This window comes from Hevea brasiliensis, chromosome 10, assembly GCF_030052815.1.
Source record: "Hevea brasiliensis isolate MT/VB/25A 57/8 chromosome 10, ASM3005281v1, whole genome shotgun sequence".
Lineage (NCBI taxonomy): Eukaryota > Viridiplantae > Streptophyta > Magnoliopsida > Malpighiales > Euphorbiaceae > Hevea > Hevea brasiliensis.
In genome coordinates, this window is record NC_079502.1 from 98,675,606 (window position 1) to 98,699,722 (window position 24,117).

Consider the following 24,117-nt stretch of genomic DNA (forward strand, 5'->3'; position numbering starts at 1 on the left):
ACCTCTTCTGATATGTGTAACACATATGCATGCAACTGTAAGGAATAGGCGAGGACCCACTTGATTTGACTTAGCAATCAAAGTTTATTGCAGATATGAATACATGATGAGAAATGGTCCCAATGTGTTTGTGTTCTAATTGAATCATCCAACTTATTGTTTTGAACACTTCCTAATTATTATTAAAATATTATTTTTTAAAATATATTAATTAAAAATTAAATTTAATTAAGTTTAATTAAAAAATTAAAATAATAAAATAAATTTTTTAATAATATTTAAAATAATATTTTTATTTAAAAACTAATTTTAACCTTTAAAATTAAATGCCAAACAAGTTGTTACTCTCGTTTTTCTTTTTACTACTCTTTTTTTCTTCATATTTATTTATTAATAAATCGTATTTGTTTTATTAAAATTGAATTATCTATTAGGAGTGCTCAACAAATTTAACACAATATCATTATAGAAATGCTATTGCTTACATTTATTTTATAATTGAGAAAATTTTAAAATTTATAAATATAATAAATTTATAGTATGTTAACATAGTACAGAAATAACATAAAGTAGGAAGCAAGCAAAGAAAATTTGTAAAATACAATGTCAGTCTGAATGAAAGAAAATGAGAAGAAAACGACACCACATATGCAAATGCAAGCAGCCAAATCCTTCTGTTTCCCTATCAACTCAAACCAACGCATCTCTTCTGTTTCCAATTTTTTTCTTCAATCTTGTCTTCAATAATTGTTGATTGATGAGGGATGAATGATATTGAATCTGCTCCATGAGGTTGGAGCTTCACTTAGCACACAGCTGCAGTTATTCCCTTTCAGCTTGGCCTTTGTCTTGTGGAAGTCGATGATGAATCCACAGCGTCTCATTTCTTACATGAATACTCAGACATAAAAAGGAGGAGAGAGAATTATAACCCAAAAGAGACACCTTTTTCACTAATCTTTCTTTTTCTCTTTTTTTCACTGTTGTTGCTTGCTTCTATACGTAATAATTCATGCCTTCTTCAGCCTCTCTCTCTCTCTCTCTCTCTCTCTCAACTCTAACCCATCCCAGATAAAAGTCACCAAACCCACTCATTTCCTTTGAATATCTCCTGATTCCTCTACTTTTCCTTCTTCTTCAATCATTTAATACAAACCCTTCAATTAAAACCAGATTCAAACCTCATCTCATTCACAAATCTTCCTGCTTTTTACTACTTTCCACAACTCCAGAGGAAGCTAATCAGACCCACTTTTTCATTTCTTCTTACAATGACTTTTGTTTTACTCATATTCTTCTACTGCTTATATACTCCTTGTCTTGCTGGTTTTCTAAGCCAACCTGTTTCTAGCGAAAACCAGCCACTAAAACCGCGCGACTACTCCACCCCTAATACTGTTCCGGCATTTCCGGTTCAAACCGAGTCGCAAACGTGCCGGCTGGACCTCTCAGCGGAGCTATTTGGAGGTGTCAACGATGCATGCGGCCGAGACCTGGACCGGAGCAGGTGTTGCCCGGTGTTAGCCGCGTGGCTCTTCGCTGCTCACGCTCGGTATGCCCTTCAGGTCCCGGCCTCTGCCCCGACATCGGCGGAACCTGACCAACCAATGATGCCGGATGACTCTCAAAAATGCGTGAATTCGCTGCAAAGCTCGCTGTTGAGCAGGAACGTGAAGATACCTCAACCGAATGCGAGCTGCGATGCTATATTGTGCTTTTGTGGGATTAGGCTTCACCAGATCAGTTCTCTGAGTTGCCCTGCGGCTTTCAATGTCAGCTCTGGCTTCCATAATGCCACTCCCACTGCTGCTGTGAGGAATTTGGAGAAGAATTGTAAGAATTCCTCGTACGCTGGGTGTACTAAGTGCCTTGGCGCCCTCCAAAAGGTCAGTTTTTGAGGTATTACCTGCATTTATTATGTTGGTGACTACTTGGAGTTGCTTCAATGAATAAAGGAATTGCATTTATTAGGTTGGTGATTTTGTGTGAATTCCTTTGGATTTCATTAAATTAAATACTCATCTAAGAGTCAATTTTATGCTACACTACCTCATTTGGAAAACTGGGTTTTGTAACCATTGAATTAGTAGTTCAGAATTTGGACTTTGTAGCCATTTAATTAGTAGCTCAAGAGTATTTTTGGTTAGTTTCCCTTTTCCATTACTTGAAACCAAGAAAAGGCAAACTGGGTTTCTGGGAATAACAATCTTGAGCTAATTTTAGTGGAGACCAAAGAGAGATAATTCAAGGCATGGTGTTTTTTACAATTATAGGCTGAAAATGGCACATGAGTAATATGAAAGTGAAAGTCCACTTGGGGAGGTGTTTTTTCTTTTGCCTTTTTGTGAAATGAACCAAAGTCTTTCTTGCCATAGACCATTACCAACTAGAAAACGACCCCTGCTCATGTGGTTCTGGCTATCCCCTTCAGCATGCACCTTTCTTCTTCAACTTTTTTGTCCTCGCACATTGTTTTTCTGGGGACTAAAATGCCCTTGAAAATGTTTGCTAATTGCAGGTGAAGGCCAGCAACAAGAACCAAACAGAGGAGGGAAGAGATGACAGGGCAAGCAATATGTTCAATAGGGACTGCCAGTTGATGGGTCTGACATGGCTGCTCGCCCGCAACAAGACGGCCTATATACCGACGGTTTCAGCCGTTTTACGAGCCATAATGTACAGTGCCCATCCACCCCACGAATCCAAGTGCAGCCCGGACCAAGAAAACATGCCATTGGCAGTTGATTCTCTGCAGTTCGAAAAGGCAGAGTCTTGTTCATCGTCACTATCATGGTGGTCTGTTTTGCCCGCAATGATCTTGGTTTCCCTCCTCTCCCCCTGTAATTTTTAAGTTTTTTTTTTTGTTTTTTTTTTTTCAGTACTTGGGATTGGGATCATGGAGGGTGGGTGGAGGAAATCACGTGAAACTAGCAGACAAAACAGGGCTAATTGATAATGGGGTTGTTTTTGTCTTTTTGCCCACTGTAAATTTCAGCCAGTTTGCAGGATTCCAGACTCGTTGGTTCATTGATTCTTTTAGCGAGGTGATTAATTAAATTAAATTAAACACTATTAGTAGTAATGGTAATATAAAGGAATCAGCTTGGACGATGCTGATTACGTTGTGATCGAGAAGCTTAACCCATGTCCCTAGGACTGAGTATGTTGGTCGTTTAATAAATGACAATTATAAGCAAACATTTAACCTGGGTTAGGACCTTTTTAAGATTATTAAAAAACACTTAAAAAGCCAAATAAGTTTTTGATGGGTAGGAAACCCATATGATAGAAGGTCGCCCCATTTCGATTTGAAATGAGGAATTCGTTTCAATAATTTAGAGAAACTGAAATTAAATTGCAAAATTGAACTGAATAGTTATTTTTTTTATTGTCATAAAGTTATAATTCAAATAAATTTTTATTTTAAAAATTTAGAATTCATTATATGGATATTCTTTCTTCACTCTAAATAATTTTGAATTAAATTTTTAAAAATGTGTAATTTTTCTCCAAGTCAGTTTAAGTATATAATTTCTTTTCTTTTTATTCTCTAATCTAATGTGCTCTATTAGTCTAACCGTAGCCTCCGTATATCTACGCTTCACATGAAGTTAAAAATAGAAAATATTATTAGAATTGAATTTCAAATGAAACCACAATAGGTCTAAAAAAAAAATAAGTATAAATTGTTAAATCAAACCAATTTGATTTTCTTTTTAATTCAATTTGATTCTATTAATATGTAAAAAAAATTTCAGTTCATTAAGTTTTTTAATTTTTCAGGTGGAATAGAATCAATTGATACTCATTCCTTACTTATGATCTTTAATTTTTCTAATCTAATTTAAGTTCATATAAATATATAAACTCATTTGTTAAATAGGTAAATTCCATCATTATATTTTGTATGTTAATCCATTGTGAAGTAGCTCCGGCAAGAATTTTTCATCTTCTTCTCTGTATGTATGCTATTTGGCATTGGCACTTCTACACGAGATAATTAGCCCTTCTGGAGTGCAGTGTCGAGTGTTTCTATATTCTATGCTTATATTCCTCTCCCTGGTATGTGTCAACGCAAATCAGAACTTAAAGCGACAAACAACTTATACATTTATAATCTAAATATAATATTTTATATATAAATTAATTTTCGTGAAATAAACGAAACTATAAAAGTGATTTTGAAAGATGACAAAAGAATAACATATAGAAGGAGTAGCAATTGTCTGTAATCCCTCATCTGCCCTAGCTTTTTGGAGGAGCTTTCAACTATCAACATAAGAGAAGCAGGAATTACTCTTTTGGTAAGGTCCAAACTTGCCAAGAGGAAGTGCTTGTCCTTGGGGAAATAGACTGCATCTTACAAGGCACAAGCATGCTATCAAATCTTCAACACAGTAACTTTAAAGCATATTGGCAAATAGCAGGCATATAGACAAGCTAACCAGGTCAGTGGGTGTCAAACGCCCATTAAGGTTTTTAATTATAATTTAAACACACTGATGCAGAATCTCATAAAGCACACACGGCTAAGAAATTAAAGACATGTATATGATTATGTGCCTATGAATACAAAATCCATACCTTTCTTGCAGAAATATCACTTTGATGCTTAGCAATCAGCATCTGACTTGTTACACAACCAGATAAGGCAACAATTTTATCAACCTTATACCCCTGCCAATACCATATGTATAAGAAGCATACAAATCAAGATAGGCCATGTGGAGTAATTATAATCCAAATTCACTTTGTTATTCAGCATTCTTTTTGTTGATAACTGCAAATAATTTGAACCAGAGAGATAAATAAGGGGAAAATTTATCTAGTTTTTCACTGAGTTAAAGCTCATTGGTGAAGAAAGCTATCTAGTTAATGGAACAAAGACTAGGTAATTTAAGAAGTTAGGAAACAATGGAGACATAACAAATGACCTTTCATTAACAGTGTCATTGTGAATTTAAGTAGCAAGAGACTTTGGAAATGCTAGAGAGCGAAAGAGGAATGCTTTTTTTCTGTACTGGGACTCTAAATATGCAATAATTAGCACATGAACAAGAGCAAATGAAAACAATCCGAGTAACTGTTCATAATTACCCTAACACTCTACAAAAGAGAAGGATTAGCTCTATATTGCCATTAGTTTAGTCGACTAATTCAAGTCCAATAGGCATTTGTACTGATGTTCTAGAGGATAAAACCTGTTTTTGGATCCTTCCCTATCTAGAACTTAAACATTTAGTGGTTCTTTAACGTGGCCAATATTATACTTTTCCATCTTATCACTAATCACCATTCTCCATAGATCAGATATAACCTTTCACCCTAAGAATTCAATTCTGCGTTACACTAAGAAATAAAAATGCTAAACTCACCATCCTTTGCCTATCAGCCACAGCCACAGCCAAAATTTGAACGTGAAACAGGAAACATGTTGCTATACAAAGCGCTTAAGAAGATACTGTTGGCATTTGCGGATACATTAATAGCAATCACCTCCAGGGACATCGTCATGGATAAAAACAAATGCTCAACAAACATGCAAAAGAAATGGAGGTTTCATTTTTAACTTTTTCTTTATATCGAAACAAGTAAGAAAGCAGTTTAACATACTTGCTCCTTTTCGAAGACCATACCTAGAATTCTCAAACGCTGCTTTCGTGATTAACCTCAAAGCAGAGATTAGAGTCCCTGATGTTGCCAAACCAGCAAGGAAGGACTGGACAAATTTGAACAAGGAAAAAAATGCACTAAATTAAAAGTACAAAATTTTTGTAAAGACGAGGAGAGGAAAAATGGTGTATGGTCAACCAAATATGCTCACCTGAAGAAATTCAGCTTGCAAGAAGGATAGGTCTCCAATCATTCCACCTTGTACAAAAGCACCTGCAAAACCAAATATACCACTAATGGCACAAATTCTGATAAACGTCCCAAGGCCTCCTTTTCCTGATGTAGCCAAATCCAGCTATGGCAGCATAATAAACAGGAGCAATTAAATGAAATAGCAATGTGCTTTCAATTAATGAAACATGTCACACACTGAATACTCACAACTAACCAATTGAAAGTAGCATATCTCCAAAAAGGTTCCGTTTTCTAGTATTGATTTTTGCCTCATCGTATGTAAGTACTGCAAGTGTTACAACTGCAAATGGCTGGTGCACGAGGGAAAGGACCCTTGAGGGGTGGTATTGCTATGTAAGAAAAGAAAAAGAGTGTCAAACAATGCCTCGACATTGCAGCAGCAATAATAATGACAAGAACAATTAAGATGCTAACTAATAGGTTTACATGTAGAAGATTATAAAGATGAAGGAATAGAGTGAAAATAATTGAGACAGCATAATACATGTTGGAACCATTTATGTTATTTCCATGCAAAAATATAGCTAACCCCAATTAGTTTGGGATTAAGGCTTAATTGTTGTTGTTATCAATGCAAAAATATGCAGAACTAATAATTAAACATTTCAAAAACATCACTGTTTTTGCTGAACCCATAATTTCCTTAACCATGTGATATCCAACAAAATTGGCTTTGCATTGAAGAAAGCAACCCGTCGCATTAATTTCCATTTAATAGAACACCAGTAGGCATCATTTAGATAGGATCATAAGAACATCGAATATATGAAGGTCATTGTCCCAGGCTGTAAATTTAAGGAACACTGTTGATGGCTAACATTTTTTATTTTTATTTTGCTTAGTTTTGACCAACAACAGAAATGATTCGAATTGATAAACCATCAAAACTACTAAGAACACTCAGGATTAAAATCAACACAACCAAAAGCTTCTATCTTTTGAAATTGGAAACCAGCCTCACCATTCACGCGACAAAATTACTAGAAACTGAGGCATGGCATACACAGCCCAAAAAAATAGGCAAAAGACTATTCATTTGGGTCAAAAGAATAATGGCCAAACAAGCATAATCTTGCAAAGACACAACAACATCATCAACTAAGCTTTAATCCCAAACCAGTTGGGTTGGCTATCTACATTAAAATAAAATAAAAAAAGTAATCAGAAAAAAAAAGAAAAAGAAAACAATTGCAACATACTTAAACTATACCAGCATTAATGGCAATAGAACTAGAACATCAGTATACAAAAATGATCTTCAATCACCCAGCACAACATAAATAGTACTGATATGCAAAATCACATTAGCAGCAGCTACAATTACAACACCCATCAAGTTAAGTCATACAGTAAATAGATGAAGTCCAACGCAAATTTAGCATCTTGAAGCAATCCAGCAACCATAATCAGATGCCCAGAACCTCACTACAGGAAAATTAACAAACACCTTAAGGGCTAACGACGCCTCTTATTTGAGATAACTGTCCACTTAGACACATTAAATGCACCCATCATAAATCAAAAATAAATTTATAAACAAACTTGTGATCCTTAAAGGAACACATAAATTATTGAGTTTGTCCTCATGGGCCGCGAATGTTTAAAAATATCATGAGAATGGCATGAAACTATCTTTCTCTAGATCAACATTTGTGGGAGCCAAAGTGACCCATTGATAGAACAATGAAGAAGTCCCACTAAACTTTGGCTGTGTTTCAGTGACTTCATTGGCAAGTCAAGGCCATCTATAGGAACCATAATAATGACACCAAATTCTCTGCAAGACTCTAATTCCCCAGTAAATGATCTATTCAGGGTAATCACTTCAAATTTTAAAGTTGATTGGGAAAAATAAAAGAATAGGAGACAGGAAAATACCGGGAAAAGGAAGCCATAATAATCCTCAATTGTGAGTATACAATTCCAGGACAAGAGGGACCCACTTCCGAGAATCCAGCATACTAACATAGCAGCACGTTTTCCCTGTGGTAATGATAAGATTTGCTCAAGAGAAAAGGTAAGAGTTTCCCAGATGAAGCAATGAATAGGATTGATTGCAATTTGCAAACCTCAAGCTTAGCAGGAGATATGCTTCCATCAAGAGTTGACATGATTGCTTTCTTTCAAACAGCCCCTACAATTAGTTACAAGAAAACACTGCAAAAGTATGAACTGTAATCATATGGATTAGATTTATAAGACAGGTGAGTACGATCCCAGAAAATAGGCTGGGAAATCAAGCATCATTCATTTGAGTGGTTTTTGGGAAACTTGGCCTAAGTTTTTGTAATACTTGGTCTTGTCCTGTTGGCATTATCTATAATATGTACTAAAGTGATTCAATTATTAGAGTGAGAGAAACTTAGCCATGTATCGTTTTCTTTCAACTATGGATGTTCCATTTGAAGGCAAACCGCTAACAACCCAAGACAAAATACAAAGACAATAAAGCCTTTGCAGCCCAACCCACTCCCTTATTGGACTATGGAGTGTGTGTAGCAGGTAGGTTTTAGCAGAAAGCACCAAATGCTGAAAAGCAATCATTTGTTATAACCTCGCTCAGTTGATTGTGAATTAACATCTTTCCTTTAAGGACACCAAGCTCATTGTCTTCTTTAGAATTCTGCTAATCGGCCATTTTAGAACTTTGAAGCATATGATTTATACAAAATCAATTTTCAATTAGTCTGCATTAAATCCCATCAAAACAGCTAAAAGTTTTGATACCTCTTACCTAAATTTTACAAAAGATTGATGAAAGCAATCTATTGATTCTCTGTAATTTTCCAAGGAACACTGTGCAACAGATTCATTGTATCAATTATTATTATTCCACCAACTTTAAATAGATGGCTTTGGTTATCTTTCACCATCTCAATCACAAATTACAATATTGTAAATGGAATATTTTTCTCCTAAGAAAGTCACCATCCTTTGCCTATCAGCCACAACCAGTCAAGTGTAACCCCAGCAAATATCCCACCTAGAAGAAACAAGGTAAGCAAATTTCCCAATGCATTTTGCTCTGGTCCCTATGCAGACAGAAAATAAATTTCAATTAATTTTATTCAAATGTTACTACAGAACTGACATTGTATATTCTTTCTGTAGTAAACAAACCTTGTAACCTTTTGGCGCAGAAGTAAGCACACAGACAGTGAGATAGCCATTGGTTAATCCTAACAAGGATGTTAGCATTATCATCCAGCCCTGGTCTGCATACTTGGCAGTGAAATAGAATGCTGGAATGAGTAAGAAACGAGAAAGAATGGCTAACGTGAGAGCTTTTCGTGACTCCAGCTTCAATGATTTGATGAGATGAATGCTTCTCCCAATAAAATCCCACACATTATACATTGCTATCAAAACCAAGGCATACCTGAAATATCACCACATCCAGAAATAAACATACAATTTTCTTAGTTACCAAGGAAGATATAGGTAAATTGATTATACTCGATAAGAAAATTTCTTGGCAATAACTATCACAGAGAGACAGAGATACTAAACAATTAAATTATTCCAAACTAAGACCCACCATGCACCCAAACTATGCGATCCAGTATCTTCAGATAAGAATCCAGGGAAAATAGACAATGTGAGCACATATATCAGAAACAAGTCAAATGCGTAGTCAATGTTCTCTAGTAACAACTCTTTGTTGCTTAGCCGCTCTAATTTTTTTGGATCTTCCTCAGCCTGTCAACAGTTCCAGGGTCTTAAAACTGTATGATGAATTACCATAAACATTATCGTAAGGGAAAGCAGGCATACTTCTCTTTGTGGTAGTGTTCGAATTCCACCAGCAGCAAGATCAGCTGAAACAGTTTTTGAACCTTCTGAGGCTGCCTTTGAGCGGTAGTACTTCACAATGGGTAATTTTGGGAAGGCATAAGCATAGAGAATAACACAAAGAAGCTCGAAAAATGCAGAGATCGCAAAAAATAGAACTGCAGTAGAAAATGGAAAGCACTTAGTCTTGATAGTTAAAATACACTTTTTTGTTAAACTAATAATTTACCAAGATCTATGCGGATACAAAGACATGAATGGAAGCTTAGCCTTAGCAACCAGGCTACTTTCTGAAAACAAATAATACCAAGAAGCATTCAGAAATTACAAAAATGCAGAACAGCATAATGCCTTCCTAGAAATAAAGAGTTCCAATAGAGCTGTGATCATCATAACCCAGATAAATATTGTAGCATGCTTAACTTAAGTTGAAAACCAGCAAAGCAGCTGATATTTACCATTTATTACAACATACATCACTCCTCGATAAACTGATTTGACATGAATTACAAGAACTTCAAATAGTATAAGCGGGAAACATGTGTTGGAATGAGATCCAAACTTAAGCATGGGACAGGAAATGTAAACAAAAGATAAGAAAGACAACCACATAACAAATATTCGTGGAAACATTAATGCCATTCACCTCTGGGGACAATGATCAATGGATACAAAGTTGAACAAACAAAATAGAGAATTCATTAGTTACTTTCTCATTTATAGGAAGCAAAATAAAATAGGATTTAACGTACTAGCTCCCTTGCGAAGACCATTCTTAGAATTCTCAAATGCTGCTTTTGTAATTAACCTCAAAACAGAGGTTAGAGTCCCTGATGCTGCCAAACCAGTAAGGAATGACTGAAAAAAAAAAAAAAAAGAAAAAACAAGATCCATTAAACTGAAGTTTCATAAACTGCTTACGGAAAAATAGACAAACACAGAACATGCATATTAGGCATCCCAAATATGCTGACCTGCAGAAATTCAGGTTGCATGAAGGAGAGGTCTCCAATCATTCCCCCCTGCACATGAGCATCTGCAACTCCAAATAAACCACTAATGACACAAATTCCAATAAAAGTTCCAAGGCCTCCTCCTCCTGATGTAGCCAAATCCAACTAAGGCAGCACAATAAACAAATTCTATTGAATTACTAATTTGCATATGAATTAATCAAATATGTGAATGAGATATTGGAAAATATAATACTGAAAGATGAAGAATACTCACAACTAAAACAAGAAGAGAGCTGATGAAAAATAGGACATATCCAAACAGGTTCCTTTTTCTGGTATTCAGTTTTGCCTCATGATATGCAAGGACTGCAAGTGTTAAAAATGCAAATGGCTGATACACAAGAGTAAGAACCCTTGAGGGGTGGTATCGCTGCAGAGGTTAAAGAAGAAAAATATCAAATAAAAGGTCATGTCATCCATGGCTGTATAGTTATAGCAGCAACAACAATATAGGAACTAAGATACGTACTGATTTCCAAGAAACAGATTGTATTCGTGGAGGGGAAAACAAAGGAAAAGGAAAAAGAGGCAACAACCCCATGCTCATTTGAATTGTGAATTAATTCTTCAACCCAAAAGATATGCAGAATAACTCATCAAATTTTCAACCCAATTTCTTTTTATGAACAATTCTTTATCTCAGTCCTCACAAACAACCAACTCAGAAATTCTCAAATCAACAATTTAATGAGGGAAATAAGGATCAGATATCATTAAGAAGTCCAAATTTTAAAGGTGATTTATAGGTTTCATGTCATCAAATTGAACTAAAGCCATAAGGGCATGTGACAAAGGTGACAGAAAAAGGAAGTAAAAAAAACTGATATGGATTATACCGGGAAAAGGTAACCATAGTAATCTTCTATTGTAAGCATACTATTCCATGAAAAGAGGCATCCATTTCCAAGAAGAAAACACACCACCATAGCAGAAAACTTTCCCTGTGTTAATGATAATATATTTAAGTTAGAACTTTCTTAAATAAACGCATAGATTGTATTGCTGCGAAATTTTCATACTTAAAAGTGATTAAAGGATTAATTACAAACCTCAAGGTCGTTAGGAGCTATGCCTCTAACATGGTTGTCCATAATCACTTTGTTTGAAACAGCCGCTACAGAGGATTACAAGCAAGCTCTGCAAATCACCACTTGGGATTTATATAAAAATTCCCTTAACTTTGCGCTGATTCCTGTGCTCTTTGATTAACGAAATGTTTTGGGTCCAACAAAAGAGACGAGAAAAAGCATTATATAAGACGATTTTTAATTGTTAGGGTGTGAATGTGATCTAAATCATGCAGCCAAAGTCAAACACCATGTTCGTCATCAAAAGACGGTAAAACCCAATATAAATACAACAAGCTCACTCTGCGTGCAGACTTAAACTACCATAATAATCGATAGCAATGATGAAAACTAAACAAACCCAGCAAATATTTTTCACAGCAAGATCCTATACATTATAACAAAAACCAACCATCTTACAAGAACAGAAAAAGAGATTCCAAGGAAATAGTAAATAGCTACAGAATAAGGAAAGAATGAAAAAAAGAAATAAACGGCAAGAATTAAAATTGCACCGTTACAAGCATGTGCATGGAGAATGGAGAGATTGTATGACTTCAAAACTTAAAAGAGAATCTGAATCTTTCGTGGAAATAGAAAGAACTTTATGGCAGTGTGAACGTGAGCTTGAAATTCCATTATTAGATATAACCTTGCTCAGCTGACTGTGAATTTAAGGATGGCAATTGTTCCGAACAAAAAAAAAAAATCCATCTGTCTCGCACCGATCAGGTTTTTCCAATACCAGAGGGCTTGATAGTAATGTATTATTATTTTTCATTAAAAATAATATTCTTAAAATCATTTTAAATTTATATTTCTAATTTATAAATTATTTTTTAAAACAAATAAATCTCCCCTCCGTCTCGACCTCAGTATCCTGTGGGACAAGGACGGGTGGGTGCCATTCCAAGCTCGTCGTCTTCATTGGAATTCTGCTAATCGGCCATTTTAGAACTTTGAAGCATGTGATTTAGACAAAATCAATTTTCAATTAGTGTGCATTAAATCCCATAAAAAAAGCTAAAAGTTTTGATACCTCTGACCTAGATTTTACACAAGATAAGATGAAAGCAATCTACTGATTCTTTGTGATTTCCCGAGGAGTACTGTACAACGGATTCATTTTATCAATTATTCCACCAACTTCATTCACAAATTACAATATTGTAAACAGACAGAATATTTTTCTCCTAAGAAAGTCACCGTCCTTTGCCTATCAGCCACAACCAGTCAAGTGTAACCCCAGCAAATATCCCACCAAGAAAACACAAGGTTAGCAAATTTCCCAGTGCATTTTGATCTGGTCCCTATGCAGACGTAAAATAAATTTCAATTAATCTTATTCAAATGTTACTACAATACTGATTTTGTATATTCTCTCTATAGTAAACGAACCTTTTAACCTTTTGGTGCAGAAGTAAGGACACAGACAGTGAGATAGCCATGGGTTAATCCTAACAAGGATGTTAGCATTATCATCCAGCCCTGGTCTGCATACTTGACAGTGAAATAGAATGCTGGAATGAGTAAGAAACGAGAGAGAATGGCTAACATTAGAACTTTTCGTGACTCCAGCTTTAATGATTCGATGAGATGAATGTTTCTCCCAATAAAATCCCACACATTATACATTGCTATCAAAACCAGGGCATACCTGAAATATTACCACATTCAGAAATGTTTCCAAATGCACATACAATTTTCTAAGTTACCAAAGAAGAGACGGGTAAATTTGAGTATACTCGATGAGAAAATTTTTTGGTAAGAACTATCACAGAGATACTAAACAATAAAATTATTCTAAATTAAGACTCACCATGAACCCAAACTATGTGATCCAGTATCTTCAGATAAGAATCCAGGGAAAATGGACAATGTGAGAACATATATCAGAAACAAGTCAAATGCGTAGTCAACGCTCCGTTGTAACAACTCTTTGTTGCTTAGCCGCTCCAATTGTTCTGGATCTTCCTCAACCTGTCAAAATTCCAGGACATCACTGCATGATGGATTGCCATAAACAATATCGTAAGGGAAAGCAGGCATACTTCTCTTTGTGGTAATGCTCTAATTCCACCAGCAGCAAGATCAGCTGAAACAGTTTTTGAACCTTCTGAGGCTGCCTTTGTGCGGTAGTACTTCACAATGGGTAATTTTGGGACGGCATAAGCATATAGAATAACACAAAGAAGCTCAAAAAAAGCAGAGATGGCAAAAAATAGAACTGCAGCAGAAAATGGAACGGATTTAGTCTTGACAGTTGAAGTACACTTTTTTGTTAAACTAATAATTTACCAAGATCTATTGGGATAAAAAGACATTAATGGAAGCTTAGTCTTAGCAACCAGACTAGTTTCTGAAAACAAATAACAGCAAGAAGCATTCAGAAATTACAAAATGCAGAACAGCACAATGCCTTCCTAGAAATAAACAGAGTTCTACACTGCTAGTTCATCTACCATACAAGAACTGTGATCATCATGTATAACATGCTCAATTTAAGTTGAAAGCCAGCAAGGCAGCTGATATTTACCATTGATTACTAACATAAATCACTCCTCAATAAATTGAATTTACATGAATTAGAAGAACTTCAAATAGGATATACAGGAAAAGTGAATTGGAATGAGATCCAAACTTAAGTAAGGGACAGGAAATGTAAACAAAAGATAAACATGTCGAAACATTAATATCATTCACCTCTTGGGGCATGATCGAGGGGGTACCAAGTTGAACAAACAAAATAGAGAATTCATTAGTTACTTTCTCATTTATAGGGAGCAAAATAAAATAGGATTTAACATACTAGCTCCCTTTCGAAGACCATTCTTAGAATTCTCAAATGCTGCTTTTGTAATTAACCTCAAAACAGAGGTTAGAGTCCCTGATGCTGCCACATCAGCAAGGAATGACTGAAAGAAGAAGAAGAAGAAGAAGATCCATTAAATTGAAATCACATAGCTTATGGAAAATATACAAACATGGAACATATTACTAGGCCAAACAAATATACTGACCTGCAGATATTCAGGTTGCATGTAGGAGAGGTCTCCAATCATTCCACCCTGCACATGAGCATCTGCAACTCCAAATAAACCACTAATGACGCAAATTCGAATAAAAGTTCCAAGGCCTCCTCCTCCTGATGTAGCCAAATCCAACTAGGGCAGCATAATGAACAGATTCTATTTAACTACTAACTTGCACATGAATTAATCAAATATGTGAATGGGATACTGGAAAATATAATACTCAAAGATAAAGAATACTCACAACTAAAACAAGAAGAAAGCTTATGAAAAATAGGACATATCCAAATAGGTTCCTTTTTCTGGTAGTCAGTTTTGCTTCATGGCATGCGAGAATTGCAAGTTTTAAAAATGCAAATGGCTGGTACACAAGAGTAGGGGTGGTATCGCTGCAAAGGTTAAAGAAGAAAAAATATATGTTATCGAATAAAAGATACGTATTGATTCCAATAAACAGATTGTATTCGTGGAGGAGCAAAAAAAGAAAAGAGAAAAAGAGGATTTGCAACAACCCCATACTCATTTGAACTTGTGAATATAATTCTTGAACCCAAAAGATAAGCAGAATAACTCATCAAATTTTCAACTCAAATTCTTTTTATGAACAATTCTTTATATCTGTCCTCACAAATAACCAACTCAGAATTCTCAAATCAAAAGGGAAATAAGGATCAGATATCATTAACCACTCCAAATTCTAAAGGAGATTTATTGGTTTCAAATCATCAAACTGAACTAAAGCCATGACAGCATGTGAAAAAGCTGACAGAAACAAAAAAACTGGATCTGAATTATACTGGGAAAAGATAACCATAGTAATCTTCTATTGTGAGCATACAATTTCATGAAAAGAGGCACCCATTTCCAAGAAGAAAACAGACCACCATAGCAGGAAACTTTCCCTGTGTTAATGATAATATATTTAAGTTAGAAATTTCTTACAGAATCTTAGAGTTTATATTGCTGCTAAATTCCCATACTTAGAAGTGATTAAAGGATTAATAACAAACCTCGAGGTCGTTAGGAATTATGCCTGCAACAAGATTTTCCATAATCACTTTGTTTGAGACAGCTGCTACAGAGGATTACAAGCAAGCTCTGCAAATCACTAGTTGGGATTTGTATAGAAATTTCCTTAACTAGATTACGCTGATTCCTGTGTTCTCTGATTAATAAAATGTTTTGGGTCCAATAAAAGAGACGAGAAAAAAGCATTATATAAGAGAATTTTCAACTATTAGAGTGTAAATGTGATCAAAGTCATGCAGCTAAAGTCGAACACCATGTTCATCATCAAAAGGCGGCAAAACCCAATAAAAATACAACAAGTTCACTCTGCGTACAGACTTAAACAATGGCAAGGATGGAAAATTAAATAGACCCAGAAAGATCCAATATAATCTTACAAGAAGAGAGAGAGAGATTCCAATGAAATAGTAAACAGAGACAGAAGAAAGATAGAAAGAAATAAAGAATTAAACTTAGACGCATGTGCATGGAGAAAGGAGAGATTCTTTGACTTGAAAACGAAAAAGAGAATCAGAATCTTTGATGGAAAGAGAAAGAGGTTTTTATGGCAGTGTGAATGTGAGCATCAAATTCCTATATTTGGTATCATACTCCGTCACTCACTCCCCTGTTTCTTTTACCGTTTTAAATTTACGGCCATCCGGGTATTTTTAACTCCTAATCTCAGGTGTCTTCAACGGCCGCCTTCATATCAAATTAATAATTGTAATGTAAAATTTTAGGGGACTTTAATCCACTTCAGGGAATATTTTTATTTTAATTTAATTTCAATTTTGATTAAATTTATTAGTTAAAATTTATTTTAATTTTTTATTTTTATAAAAGGAAATTTAGTTTGGAGCTCAACCAACCAAAATATAAAAATTTCATCATTCAAAGGCACCAATAAATGAACAACGATACCAAAATCTTGAAAGATAATAATAGTATTAAGAAAATGAAGTTTTAAAATGAATAGCAAAAACTTAGTAATGTTTGCCACTTTATCAAAAAAAAAATTTAAATAAAAAATATTATTTTTTTTTGTTATATGATGAGTACAAATCGTTAATTTTATAACATTTTTTACTATTTAGTTTATATATATATATATATTAGATGACTTATTTTTTTTAATATTATTAATTATATATTATATTTTTTTATGTTAATGCCAATTATAAATCTATATTTTTTTCCTTAAAAAAATAACAATTCAGAAATTCACATGTGTGTATTCAAGTGTTAATGATTATGAAACACTCATATTTTATTTTTTTTTTTGATGAAATATTTATGTAAGATGATATTTAGATAATATTTATTTGATACCATATGAATACATGTTATTATATACTTCACAATTTGAAAAGTTTTAAATATGTAGTAAATATATTTTTTATTTATAATATATGTAAATTGAAATTATACTTACACTAAATATATCCTCATTCATTTTATCTTATATATTAAATTTAAATCATTATAATTTTAAGATAAAATTATTAAATTAAGAATTATCTAATATCATTAAAATTTATTTAATAAATTAAAATAAAATTTTAAATAAAATTATTATTTTTTAAAAATATCCTCTCTCCCTCTATATATATATATATTCTCATTCAAAAGTTTTAGGATCATTGTTATTTAAAGTCTATTAAATCAAAATTTGAATTATGTAAATAAAATAAAATATCACCATTGACTTTAAATCATAAAAATATTTAAAAGATTGATATCCATTTCTAGTAGTTTATATATTTGTATTTAAAAAAATACTCTATTTTATATTTAGTAATGTTAAATAAAAATATTAAAATTGATTACATTTACATTTTTAATATATTTTGAATCACAATCAAGAGTTTTAATTTGAGAAAATTGAATTATGTATAGAAAGTTAATTTCTTAGAATTTCTAATTTTGATTTAGTTAATTACCATTTCATTGTCTTTCTTTTAAGATACAATCTTCAGCTTCAAATATGAGGAGGAGAGATCACAATCAGTATCTATAAAATAATTTTAATTCAAATTAATTGTAAATTAACAATTAATTTTAATTCACGTGATAAATAATTAAAATTTGAAATTATTTTATTGGAGAAGGGTTTTTGAGAAATTGGCGGTTAGGGTTTATGTTTGTTTAGCTTGTGTGTTACTTTACTGCCTTTTTCCCTCTCTGCATCTTTGCCTACTGTGTCGGCCCACTCATCATTCTCTCCCAAAACACCCAAAAATCCACCATTACGATCCCTTCACAAAGGTACCTTTTCTTTTTCTCTGATCTAAAGTCTTTCTCCCCCTTTACTTCACTTTTGTTTGGAGAAATTTGAGTCTAGTTACGATTTTACAATGGATCAATTGTTTCCAGGAATCGAAACTCTTTTTTTTTTTTTTTTTTTGGGTTTTCTCCCGCTTCTCAGTTTTATGATATATGTGACACTTAAGATAAATAAGCATGTCTTCAATGCGAGTGTGTTCCCTCTGTTCTTTCGTTGTTGTTTCCTGAGAGTTAAAAGGGAAAGTAGACGGGAAATTGGTTGATTCCTTCACTTTTAAATAATGTAGGTACAAATTGGCTGGAATTGCTGCTTTTTGTGATTTTTTTAATTTTTTTTTTGTGATCAAATATATTTTAAGCGTTTCCACTGCTTAAGTTTTAATTCTGGATACCCTTTGTGGGATCTTCTTTTTGGTTTTGGTGATTTTTTTTTTGTAAGCATCATTATTATATTGTTTTGGCTTAGCACCCTAGTTGAGAAAACAAATAATTTTGGAAGAATGTCATGGGATTCTTCTTTTCAGTTATAACTTACGGTTATACATGCACACCCTCGTAGCTCTGAGATGTTTGCATATTTTCATTGTTGCTTTATTTGCATCGTAAATAACTCCTATCTCATGTGTAAGTAACTTCCAACTTTTTAAAGCTGTAGCTTGAGCCTCATTGTGTTCAGAAGAGTTTGGATTAGTCTTTCAAATTCCACATGTAGGGAGTTGCTTTTTAAGTTTCATCATCAACAACAACAACAATAACTAAGCCTTAATTGCAAACTAGTTGGGGTCAGCTGTATATATTCTTGAAATGTCATCAAGATTGTAAAATGTTGGTACTTAACAATGGAATAGTTATTCTATGCCCATGCTATTTTGTGCGGTTACATGAACAAGAAAAAAAAAATCCCAATCCCTCCCTCAATGGCATGCAGATACATCATTTGGATTAGAAAGTGTTTCTCTTAAAAGTAGATTAATCTTGAGGTCCCTTCCTACCACACATTTATAAGACTGACATATGTTTAAATAACGAAAATTGAAATGAAGTCCAGAAGTTTCTATTATCTTTATTCCAAGTCTTCTGTTTTGCATTTATATTATTGCCAATAAATGTAAATATAAGAGCAGAAGGTAGAAGTATTCATAATATTTTTGTTCTTTGTGTTGGTTAATTTGAAGGGACAATCTTACTATTGGAACACTGGCTGTTGGACTATGAGAATGTCTCGTTGATGTCGAGGACATATAAAGGTAATCTCTCTAATCAAATCCTTGATTGTGAAATAAAGACGTGGCTATAACAGTTTAACTTACTAGAAGATTAGGATCCAGTGTAGTGAGATTCAGGAACATAAATTTAGCAAATGCTGTTTCTGGTACCAATATATGCATTATTTGGCAATTTTCAGCTTTTCACATTTCAGAAATCACAAGCTAACATGAATGTCAAACTGTGAGAACAACTTTTTATGCATAGGTTTGGGTGTTAGGAGCAAGATGTGAATCTTGCCCTCCAATGTCAGTCCCGTGTGATGCATCATTAATCCCTAAAGCACTATTAGAAAATCTGGTTGCTATTTCATTTCAAGTGTAATGCAGAATTTTGTGGCAAAACATTGAATTTCAGGTGAAACTAGTAAATCACTGTAATTGACTAGAAACTTTATTCATCATTCTAATAATACTAAACTTTTAAATTTGGAACCTTCCAGTTTTGTGATCTCTAGTCCATTGAAACACCTCCCCCCTCTTAGACATATAAGATAGAAGCATCTTTGCCTAAAAAGATTAGTAGGTTGAGTCTACTGAATAAAAGTTTCCCGTCTATTGTTTCTTCATGAATGTCAGAGTTGATTTTAATTCAATAAGCATGTGATAATTTTTACCACTATTCTTCAGAATCCATTCTATTATTGGTTTGAAGTGTATATTACAGATCATTAACCATCATATGTTTGCATTTTATTAGCGGATGGAAGTTTTGGCATCTTTAGGGGCTATTAAATTCTTTCACATTGTATGCAGCCCTGGAGTCTCTCTTTTACCCCCAGCTGTTCAAGCATTCATGAATTATCATGATCAAAACTTCCATTTTATTTTTTTATTGGTTTATTTGTGGGTTGTTGACTGGTGCGGTCGCTTGCATCCTCATATTTTATCTGCCTCATTACTTTTTACTCTGTAGATTCCACTTTTAGATATTTGGTTTTTTGAGCTACAGGGACAAACATGTAATGTAACCACTGCCAGTACAGAGAAATGTGCAAAGTATCCTGCTGTTCCAGGCTTCCAGCTGTTTGATAATTAAATCTGTTTGATTTACTCATGTGAACTGCTTAAAATTTATAGCCATGTTAAGGAGTAGGCTTTTTATGAAACATTGTATCATTGAGCCACTCACCTTGATTGCAATAGAATTCAAGGAAATGGATCTGAAGACAGAGTAAATGATAACTTTTAAAAGATCATTTGGTCTTTGAACTTCCTACAAAAAATTCCTGGTTGCACTCAGTGATATATAGTGATCATTCTATAAGTGAAGGAACCCAACTTTCCTATTTCAGTAAATTATTCTGATTTTTATGTGTTCAAGTATGTTGAGTTGTTTGCAGCATTTAGGTTTCATATTGTTTTATTTCTGTGCAGGTGCTTCAGAACGATATGAAAGTTGTGAGAGACAAGATGAGACTACCAAAAAAGGGTTGTGTTTGTTGGAGCTAAGACGCACAGGGATGGTGCAGTGGGGTGTCTGTGGGCCAGTTGCTCTTGTTGACCAGTGCGAGGGAGATAAACCTCAAATTTCATCCTCCTGTGTCAAAGAAGAGCAGATGGATGATGACGAAGCTGTGACAGCAGCATCTCTTGTGTCACCCAAATTGCAGAAGAGGAGGCGCCTTAACCTTTGCCAGCTTAGAGAAGCTAGAGCTGCAAGATGTCTGAGGCAAGGGCAAACTGACAGTCATAAGCAAATTAAGCATGAGAATCCCTTTCCTTGCAAAAAAGATAATTCTTCATCAAGGAAAAAGGAGAACTTCATAGACAGATGGTCCAAAGAGAGGTACAGACTAAATGCTATCTTTTTGTACTTGCTATCAGTTGGGTTGAAATTTCATGTAGTTCTTTCATGAAATGAGTGTGCATTTTGAAGGTATAAGCTGGCAGAGAAACGAATGCTGGAGGTCATGAAGGCTGAAGGGGCTGTTTTTGAGAAACCTATTTCCCGGCCAGTACTGAGGGTGGCAGCTCGGAAACACATTCCTGACACCGGACTCTTGGACCACCTACTGAAGCACATCGATGGTAAAGTGGCACCCGGTGGCAGTGAGCGATTTCGCCGGTGCTATAACACTCAAGGGGTAATGGAGTATTGGCTGGAGAGTGCTGACTTGGTTAAAATTAAGCATGAGGCTGGGTTGCCTGATCCAAATTGGGTTCCCCCATCTTGGTGGAAGCCTGGTGGTGATGTTGTTCGAGAATCTGTTTCTGCTGGAGAACTGACACTGCTTAAAGAGGAAGTAGCAAAATTGAAGAGGTAATTAAACCAGAATAGTTGAATTAGTAAGTGGTCCAAGGTCCCTGATTATTATGTGTGTGTCCTTCATAGGGATATGAATGAGCTGTTATTGAAGAACCAAGAGCAAAATCGAGTTGATTCAGTTGAGGTGAATGTTGAATTACAGTTTGCTATAGAATAATTTGATAAGTAAGATGTTGTGTTGTAACATTGTTTGGAGACCTTTTTTCAGGAGATGCACAAGGAATTGATGAAATGGAGAAGTAAGACTGATCAATGTCTGATGGAGATTTCAAGTTCTTTGAGTGGCATGCAGGTACCAAAGCAATAATTTACTCCTTGAGCTATTGTCATGTTGTTGGCATGTTTGGTTCAATGAATCTGACATTTCTTTCTTAACAGGACATGTATCAGGAGTTGATGATGTGGAAGTCCAAAGCTGAACAACAGCTTATGGAAATTTCAAATTCAGTGAGCAGTTTGCAGGCTTCAAAACAATGCACCACCTTCAGTCCAGTTTCTGAAAGATGGGAGGACTGGTTGGAGAGCACCAACTTGGATAATATTAAGGGGGAGGACTTCACACCATGGTTAGGAAGCACTGATCTGGTTAATGTTGGGCAAGATGCTCCACTGCAGGAATGTTCAGCTCTACAGCCTTGGTTGAAATCTTGTGATAGTCCCTCTCGGGACCCCATTTGTGCTAGAGAGCTGGAACTGCTAAAGGAAGAAATGGCCAAAGTAAAAAGGTAATAAAACATGATACAGAATATTGAGAGAAGTGCCACAATGCTTTGTGGTTGATACGCCATTTACCAGCCAAAAAAAAAAAAAAAATGATTGATTTCCTTATTGTTGCATAAACAGAGATGTGCAATATCTGCTACCCAAGAGGATGGAAGATGCTCAAGCAAGTGTTACCCCTGATTCATCTGCTACTAACAGTTTGAAGTTTGATCTTGACAATCCATTTCTTCTTTTTCAGGTGATATTTAATAGTATGCTACTAAAATAAATTGATTTTCTCGAGAAAAAAGTGTATATATAATCCGCTTTCAAAGTGTGTAGTATTAATTGATGAAGCCTCATTTGAAATGTTGCATTTTTGGACAGGAAATGTTCAAGGAGTTGGTGAAATGGAAGGCTAAGGTGGAGGAACAGATGCTGGAGATTTCAAATTCTGTTAGTACTTTGCAGGCATCAAAGCAATATGCTGCCTGAAGTCCTTGAGTGGAAGTTAGAAAAGATAGGATAGGATGTTAGTCATTTAGCTTTGGAGAAAACTAGTTTACATTTAGAGTAGTAGGATTAGATTTTGTACAGGTTTTACGGGCTGAAATATGAGCTCCTGCTGGTTTTAAATCATCAAACCATGGGAAAGCCATCTGCCCTTTCGGCCATCTGATGAAACTTACCCAAATCAAAACTTACATATGAGCTGCTAATTTGGTTTTGTGATCTCAGGCCATGGATGAAGCTGTTCAAAGTTGAATTTTATTATTTCACCCTGAGTGGATTACCTCTAGGCATGTTTATTTATAGTTTTTTTCCTTTTGATATTGTAATATACAGATATTTATTTTCTATAGAATATGGAGTTATGCTTCGCTCTTTTTTTTTTTTTTTTTTTTTTTTTTTCTTTTTCAAAGGCTTCACTGACTTCTTTATGAGTATTCCAATTAATAGTATAGCAGTTTATACATTGAAAGTATACTTTTTAATATTATGTTAAATTTTTAGAAATTGGAATCACAGTTTACAAGTTTAGAGATGTATTTGTGATTATAAGAATTTTTTTCTTTTTTTTTTTCATCTTTTTTTTCACTTTAAAAAAATAATAATAAATAAAATTATTATTTTTTTTTCACTTTTATTTATCATCTATTAGAAACGGTGTAAGAAGATGTTTTGTAGAGATTTGTTTGGTTCAAAAAAAGAGGAATAGAATCAAGGAGAGTGGGGCCTGTAAGAGAATGGCTTTATTCTGGCTGTATATACTCACATGATGAAAAGCAAGCGAAAATAAAATAGCATTTCTCGAAAATGATAAAATGACATCACTAATGTCTCTGTCACCGATAACCCCAATCCTATTTTTTATATTATCTTATATTTTAAAAAATTTAACTCTTATATTTTGGATTAAAAAATTAATTTATAATTAAAATTAAAATATTTAATCTTAAATAAATCATTAAATTTAATAAAAAAATTAAAAACCAAATAAGACTGGAAGATTTTAAATATAAATAATTAATTTTGATATAAAATAAAAAAATTATGAATGTGAAAGTCTTTATTTTATTTATTTAAAAAAAATAATTCAACCTTTTAAATTAATTTAATTAGGTTTAAATTACAATGCTCTTTTATTAGATTCTGTTAAAATAAATCATTTGCAATCGATATGTAAAATTTCTCTTTTAAAAAAATACATTATTTTTAAACTAAAAAAATCAAATTTTTTATTTTAAATATAAAAATTAATAAAAAAAATTAACTAAATTAAAATTTCATAAAATTATAGATCCCAAATGA

The 24,117-nt window shown here is 33.9% G+C and overlaps 5 protein-coding genes across 8 annotated transcripts; 2 read left to right on the top strand and 3 right to left on the bottom strand.

Moving 5' to 3' along the window:
* The first annotated feature begins 552 nt into the window (after positions 1-552).
* On the top strand, positions 553-3,027 carry LOC110668274 (uncharacterized GPI-anchored protein At4g28100). The gene is made up of 2 exons (XM_021829449.2): positions 553-1,886; positions 2,519-3,027. Exons 1-2 carry the CDS (start codon positions 1,272-1,274, stop codon positions 2,849-2,851), a joined length of 948 nt encoding a protein of 315 aa, XP_021685141.2. The 5' UTR covers positions 553-1,271; the 3' UTR covers positions 2,852-3,027.
* Positions 3,028-4,110: 1,083 nt separating this feature from the next.
* LOC131169207 (equilibrative nucleotide transporter 3-like) lies at positions 4,111-8,530 on the bottom strand. 2 transcript variants are annotated; one of them, XM_058128437.1, is made up of 7 exons: positions 7,938-8,530; positions 7,747-7,851; positions 6,062-6,197; positions 5,825-5,886; positions 5,376-5,719; positions 4,585-4,677; positions 4,111-4,353 (listed from the first exon to the last, which is right to left on the bottom strand). In XM_058128437.1, the coding sequence occupies exons 1-5, from the start codon at positions 7,977-7,979 to the stop codon at positions 5,531-5,533; spliced, it is 534 nt and encodes a 177-aa protein (XP_057984420.1). In that variant the 5' UTR covers positions 7,980-8,530; the 3' UTR covers positions 4,111-4,353; positions 4,585-4,677; positions 5,376-5,530. The 2 variants fall into 2 exon arrangements, 1 of the variants encoding a protein (XP_057984420.1); XR_009140405.1 differs by lacking the exons at positions 7,747-7,851; positions 7,938-8,530 and having other exon boundaries at positions 5,825-5,968; positions 6,055-7,046.
* A 150-nt stretch (positions 8,531-8,680) lies between these two features.
* Positions 8,681-12,395, bottom strand: LOC110668272 (equilibrative nucleotide transporter 3). 2 transcript variants are annotated; one of them, XM_058128435.1, is made up of 10 exons: positions 12,259-12,395; positions 11,726-11,875; positions 11,513-11,617; positions 10,891-11,046; positions 10,635-10,778; positions 10,413-10,518; positions 9,643-9,818; positions 9,407-9,567; positions 8,989-9,247; positions 8,681-8,900 (listed from the first exon to the last, which is right to left on the bottom strand). In XM_058128435.1, the coding sequence occupies exons 2-10, from the start codon at positions 11,765-11,767 to the stop codon at positions 8,793-8,795; spliced, it is 1,257 nt and encodes a 418-aa protein (XP_057984418.1). In that variant the 5' UTR covers positions 11,768-11,875; positions 12,259-12,395; the 3' UTR covers positions 8,681-8,792. The 2 variants fall into 2 exon arrangements, with proteins under 2 accessions (XP_057984418.1, XP_021685139.2); XM_021829447.2 differs by lacking the exon at positions 12,259-12,395 and having other exon boundaries at positions 11,726-12,240.
* Positions 12,396-12,587: 192 nt separating this feature from the next.
* LOC110668213 (equilibrative nucleotide transporter 3) lies at positions 12,588-15,480 on the bottom strand. Its single transcript, XM_058128436.1, has 6 exons — positions 15,020-15,480; positions 14,764-14,907; positions 14,553-14,658; positions 13,795-13,970; positions 13,563-13,723; positions 12,588-13,400 (listed from the first exon to the last, which is right to left on the bottom strand). The coding sequence occupies exons 1-6, from the start codon at positions 15,296-15,298 to the stop codon at positions 13,145-13,147; spliced, it is 1,122 nt and encodes a 373-aa protein (XP_057984419.1). The 5' UTR covers positions 15,299-15,480; the 3' UTR covers positions 12,588-13,144.
* A 2,415-nt stretch (positions 15,481-17,895) lies between these two features.
* Positions 17,896-23,186, top strand: LOC110668275 (protein DYAD). 2 transcript variants are annotated; one of them, XM_021829450.2, is made up of 9 exons: positions 17,896-18,051; positions 19,245-19,316; positions 20,712-21,123; positions 21,214-21,597; positions 21,670-21,727; positions 21,812-21,895; positions 21,982-22,328; positions 22,447-22,564; positions 22,693-23,186. In XM_021829450.2, exons 2-9 carry the CDS (start codon positions 19,298-19,300, stop codon positions 22,798-22,800), a joined length of 1,530 nt encoding a protein of 509 aa, XP_021685142.2. In that variant the 5' UTR covers positions 17,896-18,051; positions 19,245-19,297; the 3' UTR covers positions 22,801-23,186. The 2 variants fall into 2 exon arrangements, with proteins under 2 accessions (XP_021685142.2, XP_057984423.1); XM_058128440.1 differs by lacking the exon at positions 17,896-18,051 and adding an exon at positions 18,187-18,352.
* The last annotated feature ends 931 nt before the right edge of the window (positions 23,187-24,117 follow it).